The sequence below is a fragment of the Miniopterus natalensis genome, chromosome 19 (assembly GCF_054644295.1).
Source record: "Miniopterus natalensis isolate mMinNat1 chromosome 19, mMinNat1.hap1, whole genome shotgun sequence".
Taxonomy (NCBI): domain Eukaryota; kingdom Metazoa; phylum Chordata; class Mammalia; order Chiroptera; family Miniopteridae; genus Miniopterus; species Miniopterus natalensis.
This window is the reverse complement of record NC_142099.1, coordinates 14,731,027-14,751,341: the sequence shown is the minus strand read 5'-3', so window position 1 is coordinate 14,751,341 and position 20,315 is coordinate 14,731,027. Positions and strand designations below refer to the sequence as shown.

General features: G+C 45.1%; 1 protein-coding gene across 2 annotated transcripts; it reads left to right on the top strand.

The window, feature by feature from the left end:
- Positions 1-331: 331 nt before the first annotated feature.
- Positions 332-11,869, top strand: ETV3 (ETS variant transcription factor 3). 2 transcript variants are annotated; one of them, XM_016221586.2, is made up of 5 exons: positions 332-400; positions 2,256-2,314; positions 2,919-3,156; positions 4,390-4,505; positions 9,831-11,869. In XM_016221586.2, the coding sequence occupies exons 2-5, from the start codon at positions 2,269-2,271 to the stop codon at positions 10,967-10,969; spliced, it is 1,539 nt and encodes a 512-aa protein (XP_016077072.1). In that variant the 5' UTR covers positions 332-400; positions 2,256-2,268; the 3' UTR covers positions 10,970-11,869. The 2 variants fall into 2 exon arrangements, with proteins under 2 accessions (XP_016077072.1, XP_016077071.1); XM_016221585.2 differs by lacking the exon at positions 332-400 and having other exon boundaries at positions 2,192-2,314.
- Positions 11,870-20,315: the final 8,446 nt, after the last annotated feature.

Below are 20,315 nucleotides of genomic sequence, written 5' to 3'. Positions count from 1 at the left end.
GCAGCCTCGCACTCTAGCCGGAGACCGGGCGGGGCCGAGACTGGGTAGGGCCTCCTGCCGCGAGCGTGCGTAACGTGCCCCCGCAGCGTGACACACGCGCCACTCCGGGGCGGCTGCGTGGGCGGGGCGGCGGCGCGGGTTTCGCCGCTGAGGTAGCGCCGGGGCCGCAGAGCCGGCGGAAGTCGGAGTCTGCGGAGACCGCGAAAGGGAAGGGAGGCGCCGCTGGGCGCGGCGTGGCGCGGCTCGGAGACCCGCGGGAGAGCACCGCCTCCTCCCCGCCCCGCCTGCTGATGGAAGTGACGACAGCAGCCGAAGAGGTCACTTCCTGCTGGGGTGGATGAGGAGGAGCCGGAGACGCCGCGGAGGAGACCGGACCGAAGACAGACCTTGCCGGGGAGAGGTGAGTCCTGGCCTCACTGCCCGGCCCCTCGGACGGACCCCGTGAATCTCGGCGGGGACGGCATCGCTGGGGTCGGGGACGCCCAGCGGGCCACGTCCCAACCCAGCGGGCCTCACCCAGCGCGCGGGGGGGGGGGGCGGGGGAGGGAGGGCGCCCGGGTGTCTGTGAGGCGACGGGGTTCCAGGGCAGCGTTCGTGCCACGGAGCGAGGGGAACCCGGCCGGGAAGCCAGAAGGAGGGAGGCTGCGGGGGCCGCGGGCCGAGCCGGGGAGCCGCAGCGCCAGACTCTGTGTGCTTCACTCTTTGGGGAGTGCTCGGGACCCGAGGAAGGGCGAGGGGCCTTGGTGGGATTTGCGGAGTTGGGATGAGTGGCCGTAATTGGACAGTGTCCTCGGAGTGAATTTGTGAAACTCCTGCAGAGGCGCCTCCGGGCTCCTGGGAGGGGAAGCTTTATCGGGGGAAATCGGGAGCCGGGGTGTCAAGAGAGAGCTTCCCAGTCAAGTTATTGTTGCAGCGGGGTTGGGACCCGAGGCTTGGTGGCTGAAGACCATTCCAGTGGCAGGATAAAGGCCCTGCGATCCGACAGAGCCATCCAGGAGTCCAGGGCGGCTTCCTGGAGCCGTGGGGAAATTAGTGTTTTTCCTCCCTCATTGTCACGGAGATGGGAGCAGCTGGAGAGGAAGCTTCTGCCTCAGCTCGGAGGCCCTGTTATTGTCTCCGTTATGGATGTGGCTGTGTCTGTGTTTGTTTCTTCCTTGGGGGTATTTATCTCATCCTCTTTCCCTTGTAGTCTTACAGACTGAAACTTACCGGTTTTCTTAATGTGTATGGTGAGGAGAAAAATTCAAAGGATCTAGAGGAATCCTAGATTAGATGAAATTTCCAAGATTAAGAATTTGTCCCCACTCCACCCTGAGGCCATTGAGGCACCTACATGCTGAGGGCCTGTCATCCACCCTGGGGAACTGTGAGGGCAGATCTGCCTCTCCTGCCCACATCTCCCTCTGGCAGTTTCACTCTTCCCTTCTTTTTGCTAAAGGATTGATTGATACAAAGCTGCGTGCTGCTAGAAACAGGAAATTTATTGACGTACCGTAAATCTGGATGGAGTGAATTCAGATCACACCAAGACTCCCTCCACTTACTGGACAAAGGTTCTCAGAAATGCTTGTGTGTGTGTTTTTTTCCGCCCTCCTCTTTCTATTAAAGGGAGAAAATGTAATTATTTTCTCAAAAAGATTTTGGAAATGTGTGTGTTTCTTGTATAGAGTAACTTTATATATGGTGTGTTTACTCTCTGTATCCCAGGGTGTTTTTCAAGGAGGAGGGGCAGTTTCTGACTGGGAGTTTTCCTTCTCCCATCTCACATAATTCAGTAAAAGAAATCAGAATCAGATGTACTTTCTTGAGTGGCAGTCAGATGGATTTTGATTTTTTTTTTTTTCCACTCTTCTTTAAACTGGTACATCTGGGTGAACTCAAGCATGTATATCTTGGCATCTGGGCCTGTCTAGTAATAGAAGACAAACTGATTTGTTTTGGCTGCCTCTTTGGACTCCTTTAACTGTACCCTTACTTTCCAAGGAGCTGATCAGGAGAAAGAAAGCAAATATTAAAGATAGTGTTTACCCCTTGTAGTTTAAAGTCAGGTGAAAGATAATTATGGCCTTTGAAGCTGATGACCAGAGGACCATCATTTGATGACTTGAGGCTTACAGTTTGGAGGTGACCTGTTTGAAAGAAAGAGGGTTACATAAGAAGGAAAAGGAAGTTTGGGGAAAGGCTGTGCCAGAAATCCTGGGGAAGGTAATAAACAATAGCACCTTAAAGTAATTGATGTGGCTTGTATCTCTCAGCAGGAGGGTGAAAATGAAAGCAGGCTGTAGCATCGTGGAAAAGCCAGAAGGAGGTGGAGGTGAGCAGAAGTGAATCATCTCTGGTCTACTTGGAATGTCCCTCCATGGTTCTTTTTCTCTCCACTTGGGCTCTGTTCACAAATGCCAGACCATGACTGACAGGTTCTTGACTGGGTGGATACTGCTAGGACAGTTGTAGGCTTGTTTCTTTTGTATGTATATCTAACATGTCTGGTCACCACACTTTTATCCCAAGATTTAGATTCTCTTTCCTGTTAGAGAGACAGTTCTAACTTTGGGGATAAGGGGTTTTCAACTGTATTTTCCTAAAGCATTGGTTTATATTTCCTGTTTGTTCCCTTTGGAACTTTTATGCCTTCATAGAAAGTAGGTGTGAGATTAAGTAATGTATGAAAGAGTAAGAGATTAGGACACCTGGGTGCTGCTGCCCAACGCTTATCAGATTTGATGATTGCCATAAGGAAAGGTAACCACTCTGCGTTGCTCTGCCCTGTTGTGGTTAGCCCCAGCTGACTGGAAAGGTGTTTATAGCATATTTGCACAGCACTGTAGAGATCCGAGCATTGGAATGTGAAGTCAGGGATACTGGGATGTATGTACCTAGCTTCTCACAACTTTGATCTTGCCCTTGTCACATTAAAGGCTATCAGTTTCCTGATTGGGCCTATAAAACAGAGTCATCCCCGGGCTCCCGACAGATCCAGCTGTGGCACTTCATCCTGGAGTTGCTGCAAAAGGAAGAGTTCCGCCATGTCATCGCCTGGCAGCAGGGAGAGTACGGGGAGTTTGTCATCAAGGATCCAGACGAGGTGGCCCGCCTCTGGGGCCGCAGGAAGTGCAAACCACAGATGAACTATGACAAGCTGAGCCGGGCCCTCAGGTAACAGAAAGGATCCCAAATCTATGGTGTCAACAGATAGAAAGGAGACTAAGCAGGGTGATGAATGTTAGGTAAAAAGGGTATCAGGTGACAAGAAACTATACTGTCTAAGTGAATAATGTGTAGTTTTCAAGTGGAAGTAGAAGAGCTGTTGAATCTGAGGAGCAGAGGCACAAAAGGAGAGAAGGCATTATCTTTGGTTATATGTAGGAAGGAATTCCAATGTTGTTGGCACTGGCTTCTGACAGACAGCAGGTTCTGCTTTGTAGTGGGTGAGAGTGTGTAGTAAAACATGGATTATAGCTCATTTATAATCCAAAAGATTAGTTTAGACTTCCTTGTTGGAAATCTATAGAATTTCTCTTCTTTAGGTTCTTCTGGAAAAAACTAAAAAAAGATTGAAGCAAACACATAGGAGGAAGACTGACTGAATAATACTGACCTAGCTACAGTATTTAGGAACTATATTTGTGAGCTTAGTTGTCAGTCCATAGGTTGCTCCAGCATGTCCAAGATTGATCTATAAGTTTCTCAGCTTCTCTTTTCCACTTGTCAGTCTTTACATTTCATAACCCTTAGCCCTCAAGGGGTTTATGACCTGTGCTAATGAATAGATGCTAGGATAAAGGTTCCTGATACATTGAAGCTCGCTAAATGAAGTTTTTTTCATTCTTAGTAACCCTGAATGTAAAATCTGTGTGGCAGCTTTGCTGGAGCCTCTCACATCCTCTTTAGTGAAGCAGGCCAAGCTGAGTGCTGTTTTCCAGATCCGGGTATACCATTGTTTTACCTGCCACCATAGAACAGTTCCACATTCCTTCATCCAGATGAACCACATTAGGTCTCCCAAGAGACTTGTCTGTCCCCACCTGGGTAAGGCAGAAAAGAGAAACTAGGTAGTGACATATAGTGGAACAGGAAGGAAATGTACTACAGAATTGAAACCGTAGAGAGATGGAATAGAAAGGAGTTTGGGGCTAGGATAGGTATTCAGGATCTTAAAGTGAGATTGTTCTTGTAAAGCTCTAGCCAAGGATCAACTCAGTTGAAAATTGAATGAGAAAAGGAAGCTCCTAGGTGTCCCAGCCCTAACCTTAGGGCAAATGAGCAAAAGAATGATAGGGATGATTGCATGTAATACTTCCAGCAAAAATTGCTGCTCTTAGTGATTACCCAAGTGTAGCAACTTCCAGTAGGTAGAAGATAAATTGACATGCATTCCTGTTTTTACAGATACTATTACAATAAGAGGATCCTTCATAAAACAAAAGGGAAAAGGTTTACTTACAAGTTTAACTTCAACAAGCTGGTGACGCCCAACTACCCGTTCATCAACATTCGATCAAGTGGTAAGATGCAAAGTCTCTTGGTGGGGAAAGAATTTTGAGTTGAAGAATCCTGAAAACCCAAGTCTAAGACTGGCATGATTAAAAGGTTTTTAGAAACAATAATGTGACCCCCTTGGATTGCCTCTGTTCTTGCTCAGGTGTTTCTATTCATCTTATACCAAGAGTGATAGGCTCTGCAGCATCAAGATAAATGTGTTTGGGCTGTTGTTTTGGTTCCCTTTTTTACATGTTATTTGTAATTTCCTAGATACTATTACACTATCCTCTTTAGGAATGATGTTCTGTAGGTTTATGTTGATCTTTAAGTTTAGGACTCAGAGTTTTAACACCCTACCCGGTGGCTCTTTCATAGATAAGAACTTGTTTCTACAAACACTTCCGATTTTCTATGAAACTACCAAACTCTCCCTTATCATGTGAATATCATCAAAACCACAGCATCCTTGATCACAGAGGGGGATGTTCATATGTTTGCAGTGAAAAGCAGTGTCTTTGATCTATACCAGCAGCTCCTCAGAGAACAAGACTCTGGGGTTATTTGACCTTCACTCGTAAGTGCAGCAAGGTTTCCCCTCTAGGATCTCTGGTGACAGCTTTTCATCACAGCTCTTCACAGAGGTTTCAGGTCTGCCTCTCTCAAAGCAAAAGGCAGTCTCTTACAAGAGTGTGTTTGTTGATGCAAATCATACCCCTGCCCAAGAAACATTGTATTAACCAGTTTCTGACTAGCTGTCAATACAGTCTTTGTGGCATTTATGTTGAGGCAAAGAAATCTAATTGTGATTCTACAGTAATACAACTTCTCATGGAAAAGTTGGAAACAACCTGAAAAATTAGAATGGGGGTGTGGCTGAGAGAATATAATGCTGAGATCCATTGCAGATACCTAATTACTACACAACAAGTTAGGGCAGTTTTAGCTTGATACTGCTATCATTACATTTCCATTTCATTCTGTAGCCACTCCCTCCTGTCCCTGGGGCATACATTTAAAAAAAAAAAGTGGTATTGGAATGTATCTCTCTAATTACAACCTGGTTTCTTTCCTTGTGCCTGAGGGAGAGGTGTTAGGAAATCAAACCTGTTCTAGCCCCTGGAATTCCATTTCCTCTGTTTTTCACTCTTGCTCCTTCCTTGTACACCTAGCGTAATGGTACTCTAGATGGGCATACCAGCAACTTTGAAGAATGTGTTGGTGTTCATGCCCTTCTGTACCACTCCCCCAAAAAAGGCTTTGATAGTCTTGCTCTTCTGTCTTTCACCCATTCTTGTCTATTGAAAACCCAGAGTCTAGCCATTGGACAACCTGTAATGGGGCATCCATCAGCCCCTGGGAGTAATATGCTTTTCCAAGGCAAGGAAACCTTGACTCTCACTCTGTGAAGACTCTGGTCTAGAGACCTAACAGTAGTGGCCTGGCACAACTCATTCTGCCTGAAGGCAGTGGAACCAACATTCATCCTCAACTAAGCTCAAGATTCTAATCAGAAAAGTCCCAGGGAAAGAAGAGCAGTGTGTATTTCCTTTAGGCACACTGCTTGGTCGCTTATTCCTGATACAGCTCCAAAGAACATCATTTGTTCATAGGGAACTTTTACCCAGGTAGACCAAATGTTGTTTCAGGTTAACTTTTTATGACAAAGGAAATGCAACATTTATTGAGTATCTACTTAACAAAGGTACTTTTGTTTAGTGTTTTGTGAATTATTTCATTCAGCCCTGCTAGCCGGGTAAAGTATATGTCTCAATATCATTTTACAAATGATAAGATTAAGGATGACAGCAAAGTCAAAGATTGATCAGGGTAGGTTGAATACAGGTACCTGTTGAACAGCTTCTCGGGAAACAATATCTGAGAGATTTAGCTACTGAACACAGCTCTCATTTACTAAATCAACCATTTTTCCTCTGGATTGGGATTCATTCATTTGGTCAACAAATAATTTGTTGACAGGTAAGCCCTAAAGACAGAAGAGAAAAAAAAAAAAAAATAGAGGGAGTACTCTTTCCCTCAAGGAACTTATATTTTAGCAGGAGAGATAAGATAATATTAGGTTCAAAATACAATTCAGAATGTGGAATGTGATAAGCCCTCTTAAGAAGTAGGCTGTATGGATTTAGACCTTGGAAGCCAGAGAGATCTTGTCTAGATGGTGGGTTGATACAGTTGGCCTGTTTGGATCTGTGTGTTTTTAAAAATGAGGCAATACATGCTGGTTGTAACCTATCCAAATAATACAGAAGTTCATAGAGTAAAAGTAAAGTGAATGTTTTCCCTTCCCCATAATTCTACTCACTGTTAATAGTTTAGGGTAGAGTACTTAACATTTGAATAGTGTTGAAAATACTTCTATGTACAGTATTTCATTTGTATCATTAAAAGCATCCTGTGAAATTTTAAGTATTTACTTGTACTTGCATAATAAACAAAAGGAAGATACAGAAAATACTAATAAAAGTGATAACCTGTCAGAGTGTGGGGGCAGTACATACCAGTTCAAGGATAGACTTGGGACCTCCCTTTATGCCTCGCCACCCCAAGTTGTTTATATACCTTTATTTTGGAAAACTTTAAACTACAGAAAAATTGGAAAAACAGTGAACAGCCACATGTCCTCCCATGTTCACTAATCATTAACATTGTTGCTATAATTTATCCCTTTATATACACACACACACACACACACACACACACACATTTTTAAGTCTTGAGATTAAGTTGCAGGCATCATGACACTTCGCCCATGTGTACTTCAGCATGTATTTCCCAGGTACAGGGACATTCACCTCCATGACCACAATAACATTACAACACCCAGGAAGTTTAACATTGCTCTAATACTGTTATCTAATATATTGTCCACATTCAAATAATAAATGCCTTTTAAAGTTTTTATTTCGAACCATGATTATTAATAGATTCCTTATTCTGACAAATACTTATATGCATTTTGCTATGGGCTGATACTCTTCTAAGATCTTCACAAATATTAACTCTTTTAGTGTTAAAAACATGAGATTAGTCCTGTTATTACCCATTTCACAGGTAAGGAAACTAAGGCCAGAAAGATAAGTTATCCAGAGTCACACAATAAGTGATGGGACCAGGGTTTGAACCTAGGCAAAGGCCTTATTTTCATTTTGCTGGAGGGTGGTTAAAGACCATTTGGTTACTTGCACCAGGCTACAAGGTAGAAGGTACCAGAACTAAAGCAGAGTACTTATTTTTTCAAATAAAACCTTAGATTTGCTGTCTCAACATGTAATAGAGGGTGGAGAGCAGTGAAGGCTGCTGCAATAAGAGGTGAGGGGTTCTGAATGCTACCTTCAGCATTGCTCCTAGGTTTCACCTTTCTTTACTCCCTCTGAATGCATTTGAAAACGCTATGTGTTGTTTCCTTCTTGCAGATTTACAGTGTATCTTAGTCTATGTAAAGACTTGAGATATCCTTCAATTTAAAAAGAAAAAAATTGTTTAGGAGACAGGACCTTCTCACATTATGTTTAATGTTACTCAGTCCTTCAGAATACACAGAAGTGGGGTTTTTTTGCTTCTGAATAGATGTGCTCATAATAAATCAAGATCCAAAAGAATCAAAATGAATAGAATTTTAGCCACTGTAAAAGGCTGGAAGAAGAGATACTTATGGCCTGCAACCCTCTTGGCTCGACTATAATTATGTACAAGATCGTCCATCTTTTTTTTCCTAATTGTAAGATTAAATCGGTAGTTTTAGGGGAAAAAAGTCCTGCATTTTCTGGAAAGTATCAGTTTGGGAAACGCTACTCTGGCCCAGTGTTACTCAGTCACATGTGCCTAGAAAGCTAGTCTTGCACACACCAGCAGAGTCGTAGTGGAGGATGACGCCATTATACAAATAGCAGAAGGCAGCTGATTGGGAATGATGCCTAACCACACTGTATCTTACGTACTTTTTTTGTTTCTTTTCCCAGATCACCATACTTTCACTCATTTGGATTTTTCTTTTTTCTTTGCCCTTTTTTCCTTCTCCCTTATCTGCCTCAGAGTGTAAGGAACCTTCCTGACATCACCAGTGATAGAAGCTACTAATTTTTTCTAGGAACCCAAAGGGTCCCTGAGGCCTCAGCTGGCACACCTTTCTTATGCCCTATTTATCAGAAGGGCCTTTTGGAGAGTTGAGAACTTGTGAGAGTCTGAAGTTGACACGTCTGGCATGGTTGTCGGTAACTTAGAGCTTCGCATTTTAGCGGGTGACCTTGAGAGAGGGAGCGTTGGGTCCTGGATTTTGCCCAGTGTTCTCAGTGTTTGAAAAGCATTGAAAGCATGTTGGGATCCTGACCGACATGGCTCAGTGGTTGAGCATCAACCTATGAACCAGGAGGTCATGGTTCAATCCTCAGTCAGGGCACATGCCCAGGTTGCGGGCTTGATCCCCTGTAGGGGGCATGCAGGAGGCAGCCGATCAGTGACTCTCTTTCATCATTGATGTTTCTATCTCTCCCTCTCCGTTCCTCTCTCTGAAATCGATAAAAACATATTTTAAAAGAAAGAAAAAGGTTGGGAATGAAGGTCATTATATAAAATTTGTTAAGAGAAATACAGATTTGGAGAGATTGAAAAATTTTTAATTTTCTGTAAAGTATTGATTGTATATCAGAAATTATAAAGTATATACCATAAGAATTTAATAAACATGGATTTTTTTAAAATCTGTTTTTATTCTGAAAATATGCCTTATTTGTGGCCATAGATACTCGGTGCAGGATCTTTGGTCTTTTAATGCATTGCTTTACAGGAATGTCATTTTTAATTTTGTTTTTGGGGTTTTTTTGTTTGTTTGATTTGTTTGCTTGCTTTATAGATGTCGCCAAAATTGTGAAAATAAGAAAAGACTATTTGAAAAGCTGAGAATTAAAGCAGGTGATATACACACGGTATTTAGAGTTGCAGAGGAGAATACTCTTGTACCCATTCATTCATTCAACTAATAGTTATCGAGCACTTACTCATTGTTAAGCCCCAAACTGCTAGAAATCTAGTTGTGAACAATAGGAAGTCCCTGCCTTTGTGGAATTTATGTTTTAGAATACAGATAAACAAGTAAATCATGTTTCAGGTAGTAAAACGTACTGTGAAGACAAAGTAAGAGGCTACAGAAAGATGGCAACTAAATTGAAAAGAGGTAGCTGAGCAGTAGTACTAGGAAGACAGGGAGCTTAAGGAATCAGTCCACCTGGAGTGTTTTCTGTTGTTCCTAAACTTGTATTTATTTAACATAAGTAAAAGTGCTGATAATGAATGACCAAACCTGAAGTAGCCTTTTGTCTTTTCTACCATCGCAGGTGTGGTTCCCCAGAGTGCACCACCAGTTCCAACAGCCTCTTCCCGGTTCCATTTCCCACCTCTGGACACTCATTCTCCAACTAGTGATGTGCAGCCGGGGCGGTTCTCTACTAGCTCCCTAACTACTTCTGGCCAGGAGTTGAGTAATGGCACTGATAGAAAGGTGGAGCTTTCAGAGCTGGAGGATGGCTCAGCCGCTGACTGGCGCCGGGGCGTGGATCTTATGTCCTCCCGGAATGCTGTCGGTGGAGGAGGGATTGGCCATCAGAAACGCAAGCCCGACATCATGCTTCCTCTGTTCACTAGGCCAGGGATCTACCCTGACCCCCACAGTCCCTTCGCTGTCTCTCCAATCCCTGGCCGAGGAGGTGTCCTTAATGTTCCCATTTCACCAGCCCTCTCCCTGACTCCCACTATCTTCTCGTATAGCCCATCACCAGGCCTGAGCCCTTTCACCAGCAGCAGTTGCTTTTCCTTCAACCCTGAGGAAATGAAACACTACCTTCATTCTCAAGCCTGTTCTGTGTTCAACTACCATCTGAGTCCCCGGACATTTCCCCGTTACCCAGGGCTCATGGTTCCACCACTGCAGTGCCAAATGCATCCTGAGGAGTCAACCCAATTTTCTATCAAGCTGCAGCCCCCACCAGTTGGGCGGAAGAACCGAGAGAGGGTAGAGAGCAGGGAGGAGTCAGCACCTGTTACTGCTTCCACCATGGCTCCTGTCCCCCCAAGAATTAAGGTAGAGCCAGCCTCTGAAAAGGATCCTGAGAGTCTCAGGCAGTCAGCCCAAGAGAAGGAGGAACACTCTCAAGAAGAGGGCACTGTGCCAAGCAGGACCATAGAGGAGGAAAAAGGCACCATCTTTGCCCGCCCAGAGGCACCACCTATCTGGCCCTCTGTACCCATTAGCACCCCAAGTGAAGAACCCCTAGAGGTGACTGAAGACAGTGAAGACAGGCCTGGCAAAGAGCCCAGTGTACCTGAGAAGAAAGAAGATGCCCTGATGCCCCCCAAGCTTCGATTGAAGCGGCGCTGGAATGACGACCCTGAAGCCCGAGAGCTGAGAAAGGATGGCAAGTTCCTCTGGAATGGGTCAGGACCACGGGGCTTGGCAACGGCAGCTGCTGATGCTTAGAATTGGAAGTGGATTGGGAGCTGTTTATACTATAATCACACACATGTATTTATGTAGCAAGATTTGGGGGGGAGGGGGGGTTAGACTGGTTTGATCATTCTAGGGGCATAGACTTGTATTTTTATGTTTTGGGGATGGGATTGGGAATCTTCTGTTGTAAATTAGGTGGGATATGAACACACTTCTTTCCCTGGTGAGTAGGACACGGGAAGGGTATTGAACTGAAAGGAGAAAGGGCCTCTATTTCTTGTTGAGGCTAATACTTTCTGACAAGCTCCCAAAGGGCCAAGACACTGTTTTGGCCCCATGATGTTCAGGTTCCAAACTTCTTTCTTTTCTACTGTATTTATATATAGGAAAGCCATTAATGAATTTATTTTGCTCTGAGAGTTACATATAAAAGGGGAAAGGGCATGGTTGGGAGGTTGAGCAGTGAGAGACCATTAATACTCAGTATTTGCCTGAGATGTTTCTTTGTAATTATTTCAGGGGGAGACAGATAATCTCAGTCTTACTGGGTGGGAGGGTTGGGGTGTTCAGAGGTTGCTTTTTTTCTTTGTTGTTTGGCATTTTTTCCTTTTCCTCTAAAAAATATTTTCATGAAACATACTGCCAATTAGAGTGGAGCAGGCACTGAGCCTGGCTGCATGGTTGAGACAGGAAGCCCTGCTGTGAATTTCTTGGACTTTTCACCTTCACCTGTTAAGAAGCCATGAAGAGTTGCAAACTCTTGTTCAGGGAGGAAAGAAGAGGCAGGAAGTAACCCAATGCCTTTAAAAACAAAACCCAACAAAAATGACTTTAATTTTTCCTTTTCCATCGTGGGTTTGGGGAGCCAAACCAGAGTGTGACTGTAGCGAGTTCACTGAGAAGCATGACACTGGTGAAGATATATTTTTGTTGTGTCTGGTTCTCATCATTTTAAGTCAAGCCTTAACGAACATACTTTAACATGATACGGGTCTGTCAAAATAAACCTGTAAAAGGGTATGAACAACTTTTCAGATAATCCAAGAATTTTGAGGCATGGTTAAATTTTGAGCTAGTATTAGTCATCCCCTCTTGATGTTACTGGCATGGATAGCAAAAGGGCAAGATTGTGGGAGTTAAAGACAGGTGACACCTGGGAATGCAAAAGGAAGCCAGGGTTCAAGTGGATGTTTGTTGAACCTGAAGGAACAGGAGACAGAAGGCAACCAAATGCCAAAAAGCCTGGTATGAATGAAAGTTCATGTCTGTCCCATTGTGGCGTTGCCATTCTTGCCATACCCATTTCCCTAGACTATTATGACATTCATGATCAATTGACTATCCTATGTGAGACTGCAGCTAACAGACAGGGATTGTTTTTTCATGGAAAACTCCCTTTCATCAATTTCAAAGGATTGGGAAAGTATGATCTAGGAAGGAAAAGGAACCTGAACTAAGGGCAGAGAGAGAAGCCACAGCCAACTCTGTGTGTGTGTGCACATATACCTATGAGTTGTGTGGGAATACCTAACCGTGGCCCAGATCCACCTGGCAGCAGGGCAACAGGGGGAGAAGTTTTAACTCCGTACCTGATAGGGGCAAGGAGTGGGCACAGGGATGCTGTCTAGGAATGGAGAAATTCCTGACTACCTTAGCCGAATTGAACTCTATGCTAAGAAGCATTGGAGGGCTGTCTTTTAATGTTGGAGGTGGGTGTTCTTTTTTAAACTGGAGAGCATGCATGAGAGAAGGGTTCAGGAAAGGTTAGAGCAAGTGAGTGAGTTAGGTGGCTTGGGATGACTTGAGTCCATCGGGTTTTTTTTGGCAAGTGTTCTCCTTGTTTAATTCAGATTCCATGAGTGACTTGTCTTTCCCTGGGAAAGGGACTGACAGAGCAGGCCCTTAAGGACTCAGGCTTTGGTCACGCTGCAAAGGGTGCCTTTGGTTGGTTATGTTTTTGTCAGTTTCTTTCTCTGCGCCTCAACTTACCTCATCAGAAAGCAAGCCCGGGCACATGGAGGAGGGATGTCTTGTCATTGCCCGACCTAACCAGGGAGGCTGGCTGGCCACCCTCTCTGTCCACTAGAGGGGAGGGCCAGCAGGTGTCGGTATTAACTCAGGAATAGAAACATGAGGCCTTTAAAATAAGAGGGAGAGAAACCGTGATGCATACCTGTAACCCCCTAGAACCCAAGTGCCAGAATTAATTCCTAGATGCTGCTTTTGTTTGAACAAAAAGTCACTGCTTTTACACTTGAAAAAAACACTCAAAAAATGTTCAATTCCATGAAAATGTTTTTGGCTTTAAGAAGTTATTTGGTGTTTAGCTCTTTTGTTGATTGCCATTCCACCAGTAAATTGTTGGTCAATTTGCACTGCACACTGGGGTTGGGGTGGAGGGGAGGGTCCTTTATACAGAGCCGAACTTGGGCTTGCTCAGGAAGTGGACCAGGGAATGTGGAGGTGGGTCATTCCTGGGGTGAAGGGGTGGGAGTTAGTTTTTCTCCCCCCAGCCTGCGCCTGGCAGCACCTGGCACAAAGCCAGTCTTGTCTTTTCTGTGAGCATCTTATCACTGTCCAACAGCAGGTAGAAAAAAGGGGGACAAAACCAGACCTATTTTCTCCCCCAGTTTTTCTGAATTTTGCTGTGCCAAATGCTTAAAACTTTACAAATTAAATCTTGAAATTTTATTAATCAAGAACTTGTTCGCGCAGTTTGCTTTTTTGACTATTGAAAAAAAGAAAATAGTAGAGGTCAATCTTAAGAGCATCCAGCCTTGCTGAGCACTTTTTTTTTTTTTTAAGAGAATAGCTATGAGTGAACTGTAAACAAGTCATCAGTCCCTTCACCCCCAGCTTTCAAGCTGCACTGCATTAAACCCAACTCACTAATATAGGGAATTACTGCACCCTAGTCCTCCGTGGGCCAAGAAGCTTTCAGAAGCATTAAAAATATAGTTTGAAGTATTTCACTTCTCACCAAGCGGGTAGAGTGAGTTGGCTATTTGTCCTTTTTTTTTTTTTTTTTTTTTTTTTAATTTATTCCATAATTATGTTTGTGCTTTTTGTTTTATAAACTAATGAAATTTTAATTTTGTTACAGAGAAGAACTCTGATCCAGTCTTTTAAGAACTGTTCCATTTTTAGTTTCTTGTTGAGGAAAAAAGTTACCATTTAATTTGTTTTGAAATAATTTAGGCATTCTTTGAATTATAAAATTGTGATGCAGGGATTTGTGAGTGAGATATTCACATGTAAAAGATGACTTCATTAGTTAGCTTAAGCAGAATAAAGTGTGTATATGTACATAAAATGTAAGTAATCTTAACTCCATTGTGCAGTGCCTTTTAGATGTCCTGCTTTCTATAAAGTCTTCAAATTTTTGCATATATATTATATATATGATGTAATGTTATAGAAATATATGTATAATATACATATTTTTTTCCAGGGGTATCTGATAGCTCTGTATTTTGTTATGGAAGTTGAAAGAAAAAAGTATTTTACCTCAGAAATTAAAGTTAAATAAAAAAAAAAATACTTTTAAGTAATACTTGCTGAGTGTTTGGTTTTTGATACACAGCCAGGGTAGCTATGCCAGAGATTTTGCCAAGTCTGTGCTATTTAGGTAGGTCTCCGAACAGTTCTGGAGTGTCAATTTCCTTGAGTCAGTGGCTACTGCTAGATAAAGGACAGTGGACACCTGGGACACAAGCTAGCAGGGAAATTTCTACCTCAAGATCGAGCATTCATAAAGAATACATGCAAAGCCAGACACAATAGGTCACACTTTGTATGATTTTATAAAATGTCCAGAATAGGCAAATCCATAGAGACAGAATATAGATTAGTGGTTGCCAAGGAGTGTGGAAAGTGACACTGATGGGTCACATCTTTGTTTGAGGTGATGAAAATATTCTGGAATGAATGGTGATAGTTGTACAACAATTTGAATAAAGTAAAACCCACTGAATTACAATCACTCTAAAAGGGCAAATTTAATGGTATGTGAGTAATATCAGTAAAGGTGGTTTTGGTGGTGGTGGTTTGTTAAGCCAGTACTAGGGAAACCTAATACTTCTCAGCAGAGGACAGGAATCAGAGGGGTAGGAGGAGATTTCGGTGGGGTACTGAATATCAGGACACACCCTAAAAAAAATGGTGGGGCCAGACCTAGTAATCTCATTTCATCCTTGAGATAAAGTGATCTAAGGATCCCAACATGTAGAATCATAGCCAGATGTCACATTTGACTTCCATGAAAGAGTCCTGAGTCCAGGAAGATTGGAGTTGAGGGCGAAGCTGAAGAGGTCAACCAGGAGGGATTATGGAGGATCTGCGGAGATGCCAAAGAGTTTACATTTCATTCTGCTAGCGATGGGCACCCCCAATATTTTGCAAAGCATCTGGCCAAGGAGCATGAAGGCCACAGCCCTGAGAAACTGACCAGCCTGATAATAACCCGCTCAAGAAGACTGTGCAACTCATTAAGGTGGGGAAAAGTGAAGTGACAGGCTGCCTGGCTGATTGCCTGAAGCCAACCAAGTGAAGCTGGGAGTGGGCACGGATGCAGACCCTCCTGCTGGGAAATCTTCCTGCTTTCCCTTCCCGTGCTACTGAAAGCAAAGTGAGACTTGTGTTGGAAGTGAAGTTGGATATAGTTCTGAGACGAGGGTCCCAGGTATCTTGTCCTGCCACCCTCTCGACCATGCAGTGCATAGAACTGGATGGCGATGATTCTTATTCTGAGCCCAAGAGTGACAGTGAGCAGGGGGAAGGGATGGAACAGATAGGGTCTTCGAGTGAGAACACTGCCTGGGGACAGAGGGTGGTAGGGAAGGGGGAGTCTCAGGGCCTGTCAAGGTAAGTGAGGAGGGAATAAAGCTTTTAGTGGCTCCCTGTTTACAGTCCTTAGTTTAGCTTAGAAGGCCCTTCGTAATCTGGCTCCTGTTTCCCATTCCAACCGCACCCTTGACCACACACAGGCACACTACACACTCCCACCTCACACAAAGCCAAAGTGGCTGCAACCCCAACAGCCAGTGCACAGAGCAGTTACCATGTGCCAGGCATGTTTAAGGGCTTCTCATTAACTCATTCAATCCTCTTGAAACAATGAGTCACAGAGACATTAACTGATGTGCCAGGGTTCAAGCCCCAGAACCTGTGCCTCAGCTACGCTGCCATAAGTCCTCTTGACCCTGCTGAACTGCTGCTGACCTGGTCTGTCTCACTGCCTGCCCCACCCCTTTTCCTCCACATGGCCCGTGGCATCTTATCCTCCAGAATTCCACACTGGTCATTGCCTCCAGGGGCCTTCTGTGGGCACTCTCCTGTGTTGTGCCGCAGCCCATGTCAACCTTTGCACCCTCGCCCTTCCATGCTGTTGATAATGCTCTGCTGGTCCAGCTCTGTCGCAGGTGGTCAAGCAACCAAAGGCTGGCACAAGAGTCAGCTCATCTTTCTTCAGTACCCAGCACATTGCCTGGAGCCTAAGGATGTTTGATAAAAGTTTATTGGATGGATAGATGACAAGAAATATACAAAGGAGGTTTGATTGTCAGGATGGAGGATGCCCGTTTGGCATATGAAAATGGGAGAAGGCCTGCTGTCTCAGACACTCCCCCCACTTCACTGCCCTGCCCCTTCTCATCATGGCTTCTGCTCCCCTCCCCTAACAGGAGCTGGGTGTTAACTCCCTGAGGAAGGGAGATAAACTGGAACTGGCTCTAATCCCATAGTCCCACCCCTGCCATTCTACTGGCTATTAAATGGGCAGATTACAGCTCTCTAGGCTTCAACTTCCTGCTTATATAGGATTGTCCTTAGTATTAAATGATTCATATAAAGCATTTAGTACTCAAATCCTTGTTTAATAAGTACCAGGGTGTTTTTGTGAGGTCCCGCTCTCCCATCATGATTCTTGGACTCTGGGTCTTTGTGCCTGCACATCACTCTTTCACTGGCCCCACTCGTACTAGTACTAGGATTCCTGTTTTACAGATGGGAAAAATGAGGCCCACAATGATTCAAACTGATCTCCTCACTCTGAATCCCATACTTTCTCTAGTCATTGCTTTGAATTTCTGAGCAAGGGTAAAGACACTTCCTCCCAGCCTCTAAGGATCAGACATGCAGAATTGGAGGTGTTGTAGGGGATCACAACTTTAGTGTTTCTTCAAGTGTCAGACCATGTGTCCCATCTTGAGCGCAGGAAGGAGAGCTAGCCCCTGGTCAAATAGGAGCCAGGGGCTGAGCTGTGGGACTGACCAAGGAGGGGAAAGATCAAACCTCTCAGAATGCAGATGAGCCCAACCCTAACTGATAGGGCCCAGTGAAAGCAGCTCCAGGATCTGGGGATCCAGCCTAGGCAGACGATGGGGAGGGTGTAGCCCAAACAATGGGCTGAGACTGGGAAGTGAAGATCTGAAGCCAAGAGGCAGCAGGTCTGTCTACCCCAATGTCACTACCTCTTACCTCCATTGTCAAATGCTGGCTCCACTCCAACTCCTGTCCAAAGACTGGTCTAGGAGAACACTTAGAGCCTGACAACCTTGGTGCCAGAGGCTAAGGTCTAGCAAGGGACCTCTCACCTAGAGTCCTGTAGGGACCACACCAGGGAGGAGAGGGAGGGAGGGAGGAAAATGGAAAGACCTTTCTCTCCAGGAGGCAGAGGTCAGCCTTGAGACCAAGATCCTGGCTCCAGGGGCTGGACCCTTGGTTCCAATGTGTCATTAAGACTTCCTCCAGTCGTCCTCCCCCCCCCCCCCCCCATTCCTCAAAGAGTAACATAAACACCATGATGTGGTGTTTTGAGCTATGTCTTTTTTGCTTGACTTTTGCCCTCTGGGCATTAGAACTTAACTAGAAGAAATGGGAAACGGACACTGGTGTGTGGTTTCAGGCTATCTGCAGAATATCGCAGGTAAAGAAAGTTCGTTTTTAATTCTCCCACTCCTGGCCCAGGTGAAAAAAGTCTTTATCTGCACTTGTTGAAATTTTGGTTTTCTGAGCAACCCCTCCTACTCCTGTATTGAAAATAACAACTAACATTTGAACATTTTGTCACTTAATCTGAGTTAACCTATTTGATCCACAAAATTGCCCTCTGCCAAACATACCAGTTACCCCATTTTGCAGATGAAGAAAACAAAGGTCAATGAAGCTAAGTGAATTGCCCTAGGTCAACACAGCTAGTGAGTAACCTAGCCAGGCTCACCCAGAGTTTCTGACTCCAAAGTCCATGTTTTTTCTCAAACACTTCCCAGCCTCTCAGAGGTGACACACGGAGGGCAGAGGGAAGGGAGCAGGGGATTGGGTTGCTTTAAAAAAGCCCCTGATTTCTCTAAGGGAACCTTGTCAATTATTGCAGTATGAGTTCCCCTGGATGGACCCCCAGGTCAAAGAGGGAGAGGCACATAGACTCATTCATTCATGAAATAAACCTGGCAGGCCAAGGTGCTGGTAGACACAGCAGGCTCCTGCTCTCTAGGGACTAACAGTTTAGGTGGGGAAACAAGCCAACATAATGAACTGAAGTTCAAGGTGGACTGTGGCAAGGTGACAACAGTCATTCATTTATTCAGCTAACATTTCCTGAGTGCCTACTGGATGCCAGGCTCTGTCCTGGGCTTTCACAGCCAAATAAAGACATTCGTTATCTGCCAAGATCCTCCAGTCCAGCAGCGATGGAAGATGAGTAATCAGGAGGTTCTGACTCCTGCTCCAGTGCTCTTCCCACAATGCTATGGCCTTTATCTTCATCCCCCAACGAGCTGTAACTTTCCTGGTTGACAGAGAACCTTTTATACTGACTTGGAACTCAGGTGTTCCTACATACTGGGGGCTTCTCCCTCTCCCCCACACCCCTTCTTTAAAAAATCAGAGCCCTAAGACCCTCTTCCAAATACAGGCATTCCCCACACGGCCTAGTGCCCTTCACTATCAGCACCCACCGTGTCACCTTTGGATCAGCAGGAGGAACTAAGTTCCTCCTCCAGCTCCCTGCCCCCAGAGTCTAGCTCAGCCTGCACCTAGCATACAAGGAGTGGTCAGTAAGTGAAACAGGTTGCACTACCAATAACAGTGAAAGGAAAGGCACAGCTCCCTCTTCAGTCAGGCCTGGTCCCTGCAAACCTAGTTGTCCTCAGAAAGTGCCTCCCTGATGGGGGAGAGGGGTGGAACCACCTCCCCACACCTGTCCCCAGGACACAGATGTAGGCAGCTGGCTACCCAGCTGGCTTGGGCTGTGGACTCCCGTGAGCGGGAAGGAGGGCAGGGTGGAGAAAGACCGAGAAAGATGTGGAGGCATCAGCCTAGAAGAGCTGTCGAGAGAAGGGGATCAGTTTGGGAAGGGAAGAAGTGGAGAGAAAGTCCTAGGTGGGGGTGGCAGCCTTTAGGGGACCAGAGTGCAAGGCTGGATGGAAGGCAAACTTATAGATGAATTCCTGGGGGGGGGGGGGGCAGCTAAAGTGGGTGAGGGGAGCTGCAGCAGGGTAGTCAGGGGATCAGCACCAAGAGCATGAAGCACCCCCCAGCCTCCTGCCCAGGGTATTGATCTGCTAGATTACTCAATTTCACCCATATTGATCAGGTAATTGCTTTATCTCAGGTCTCATTTGAGCTCTGCATTCTCCTGGCTTTGCCTTCTCTCTCCCTGTCGCTATTTCCTATCATCCTGACAAAGGGTTCCTTAATACTGACTGTGTGTGTGTGTGTGTATATATATATATATATATAATATATAATGTATGTATGTGTGTGTATGTGTGTGTATATATATATACACACATATATATACATATGTGTGTGTATATATATATGTATATATATGTATATATATGTTTGATTGGCCTGCCCCAGGTTTGTGTTGGGGTGGGGATCAGGGGTTCGATGGAAGGGAGACCAGCATCCCCCTGGAGTCTCTGGGTTCTCCTCTGCCAAGAAATCCTTCCTGGTTCCAGACAGTGGAAATGTCTGCCCATCTAGTGTTCTCAAAGGTCCAGAAAAGAGCTGGGGAAGTAGAATTAGTGGGCATCAGCCTCAATCTTCTTTTTCTCACCATGACCCTCCACCACTCACCACCCCCAGCCCACTCCTAAGCCAGGCTTTTGACATCCCTTCTCTTAGTCTGCAGAGTCTCGCCTGCTCCCCCTTGCTGTGTGTAATGCCACCTTCTCCCTGCCCTTGCTGTGGCCCTGTGTGTTTGTCCTTCTTGCCTGCCTTCCTCACACTGTCATCCTCTCCCCTCCCTCGCTGTCTTCAAGGAGCCTTGGCCAAATCTCCCCTCTCCCCCATTCTCCCCAGGGCTCAGGCAGACCACTGGGCCTCCAGCCTGAGGAAGAGGAACTAGGAAAGGAGACTCAGCCCCTTCCAG

Bases quoted from the DNA above. Each gene is read 5' to 3' on its own strand.
- ETV3 (XM_016221585.2), top strand. From the start codon at position 2,236: ATGTGGCTTGTATCTCTCAGCAGGAGGGTGAAAATGAAAGCAGGCTGT. The intron at 3,157-4,389 runs GTAACAGAAAGG...CTGTTTTTACAG, and splicing joins AAGCTGAGCCGGGCCCTCAG to ATACTATTACAATAAGAGGA. The intron at 4,506-9,830 runs GTAAGATGCAAA...CTACCATCGCAG, and splicing joins CATCAACATTCGATCAAGTG to GTGTGGTTCCCCAGAGTGCA.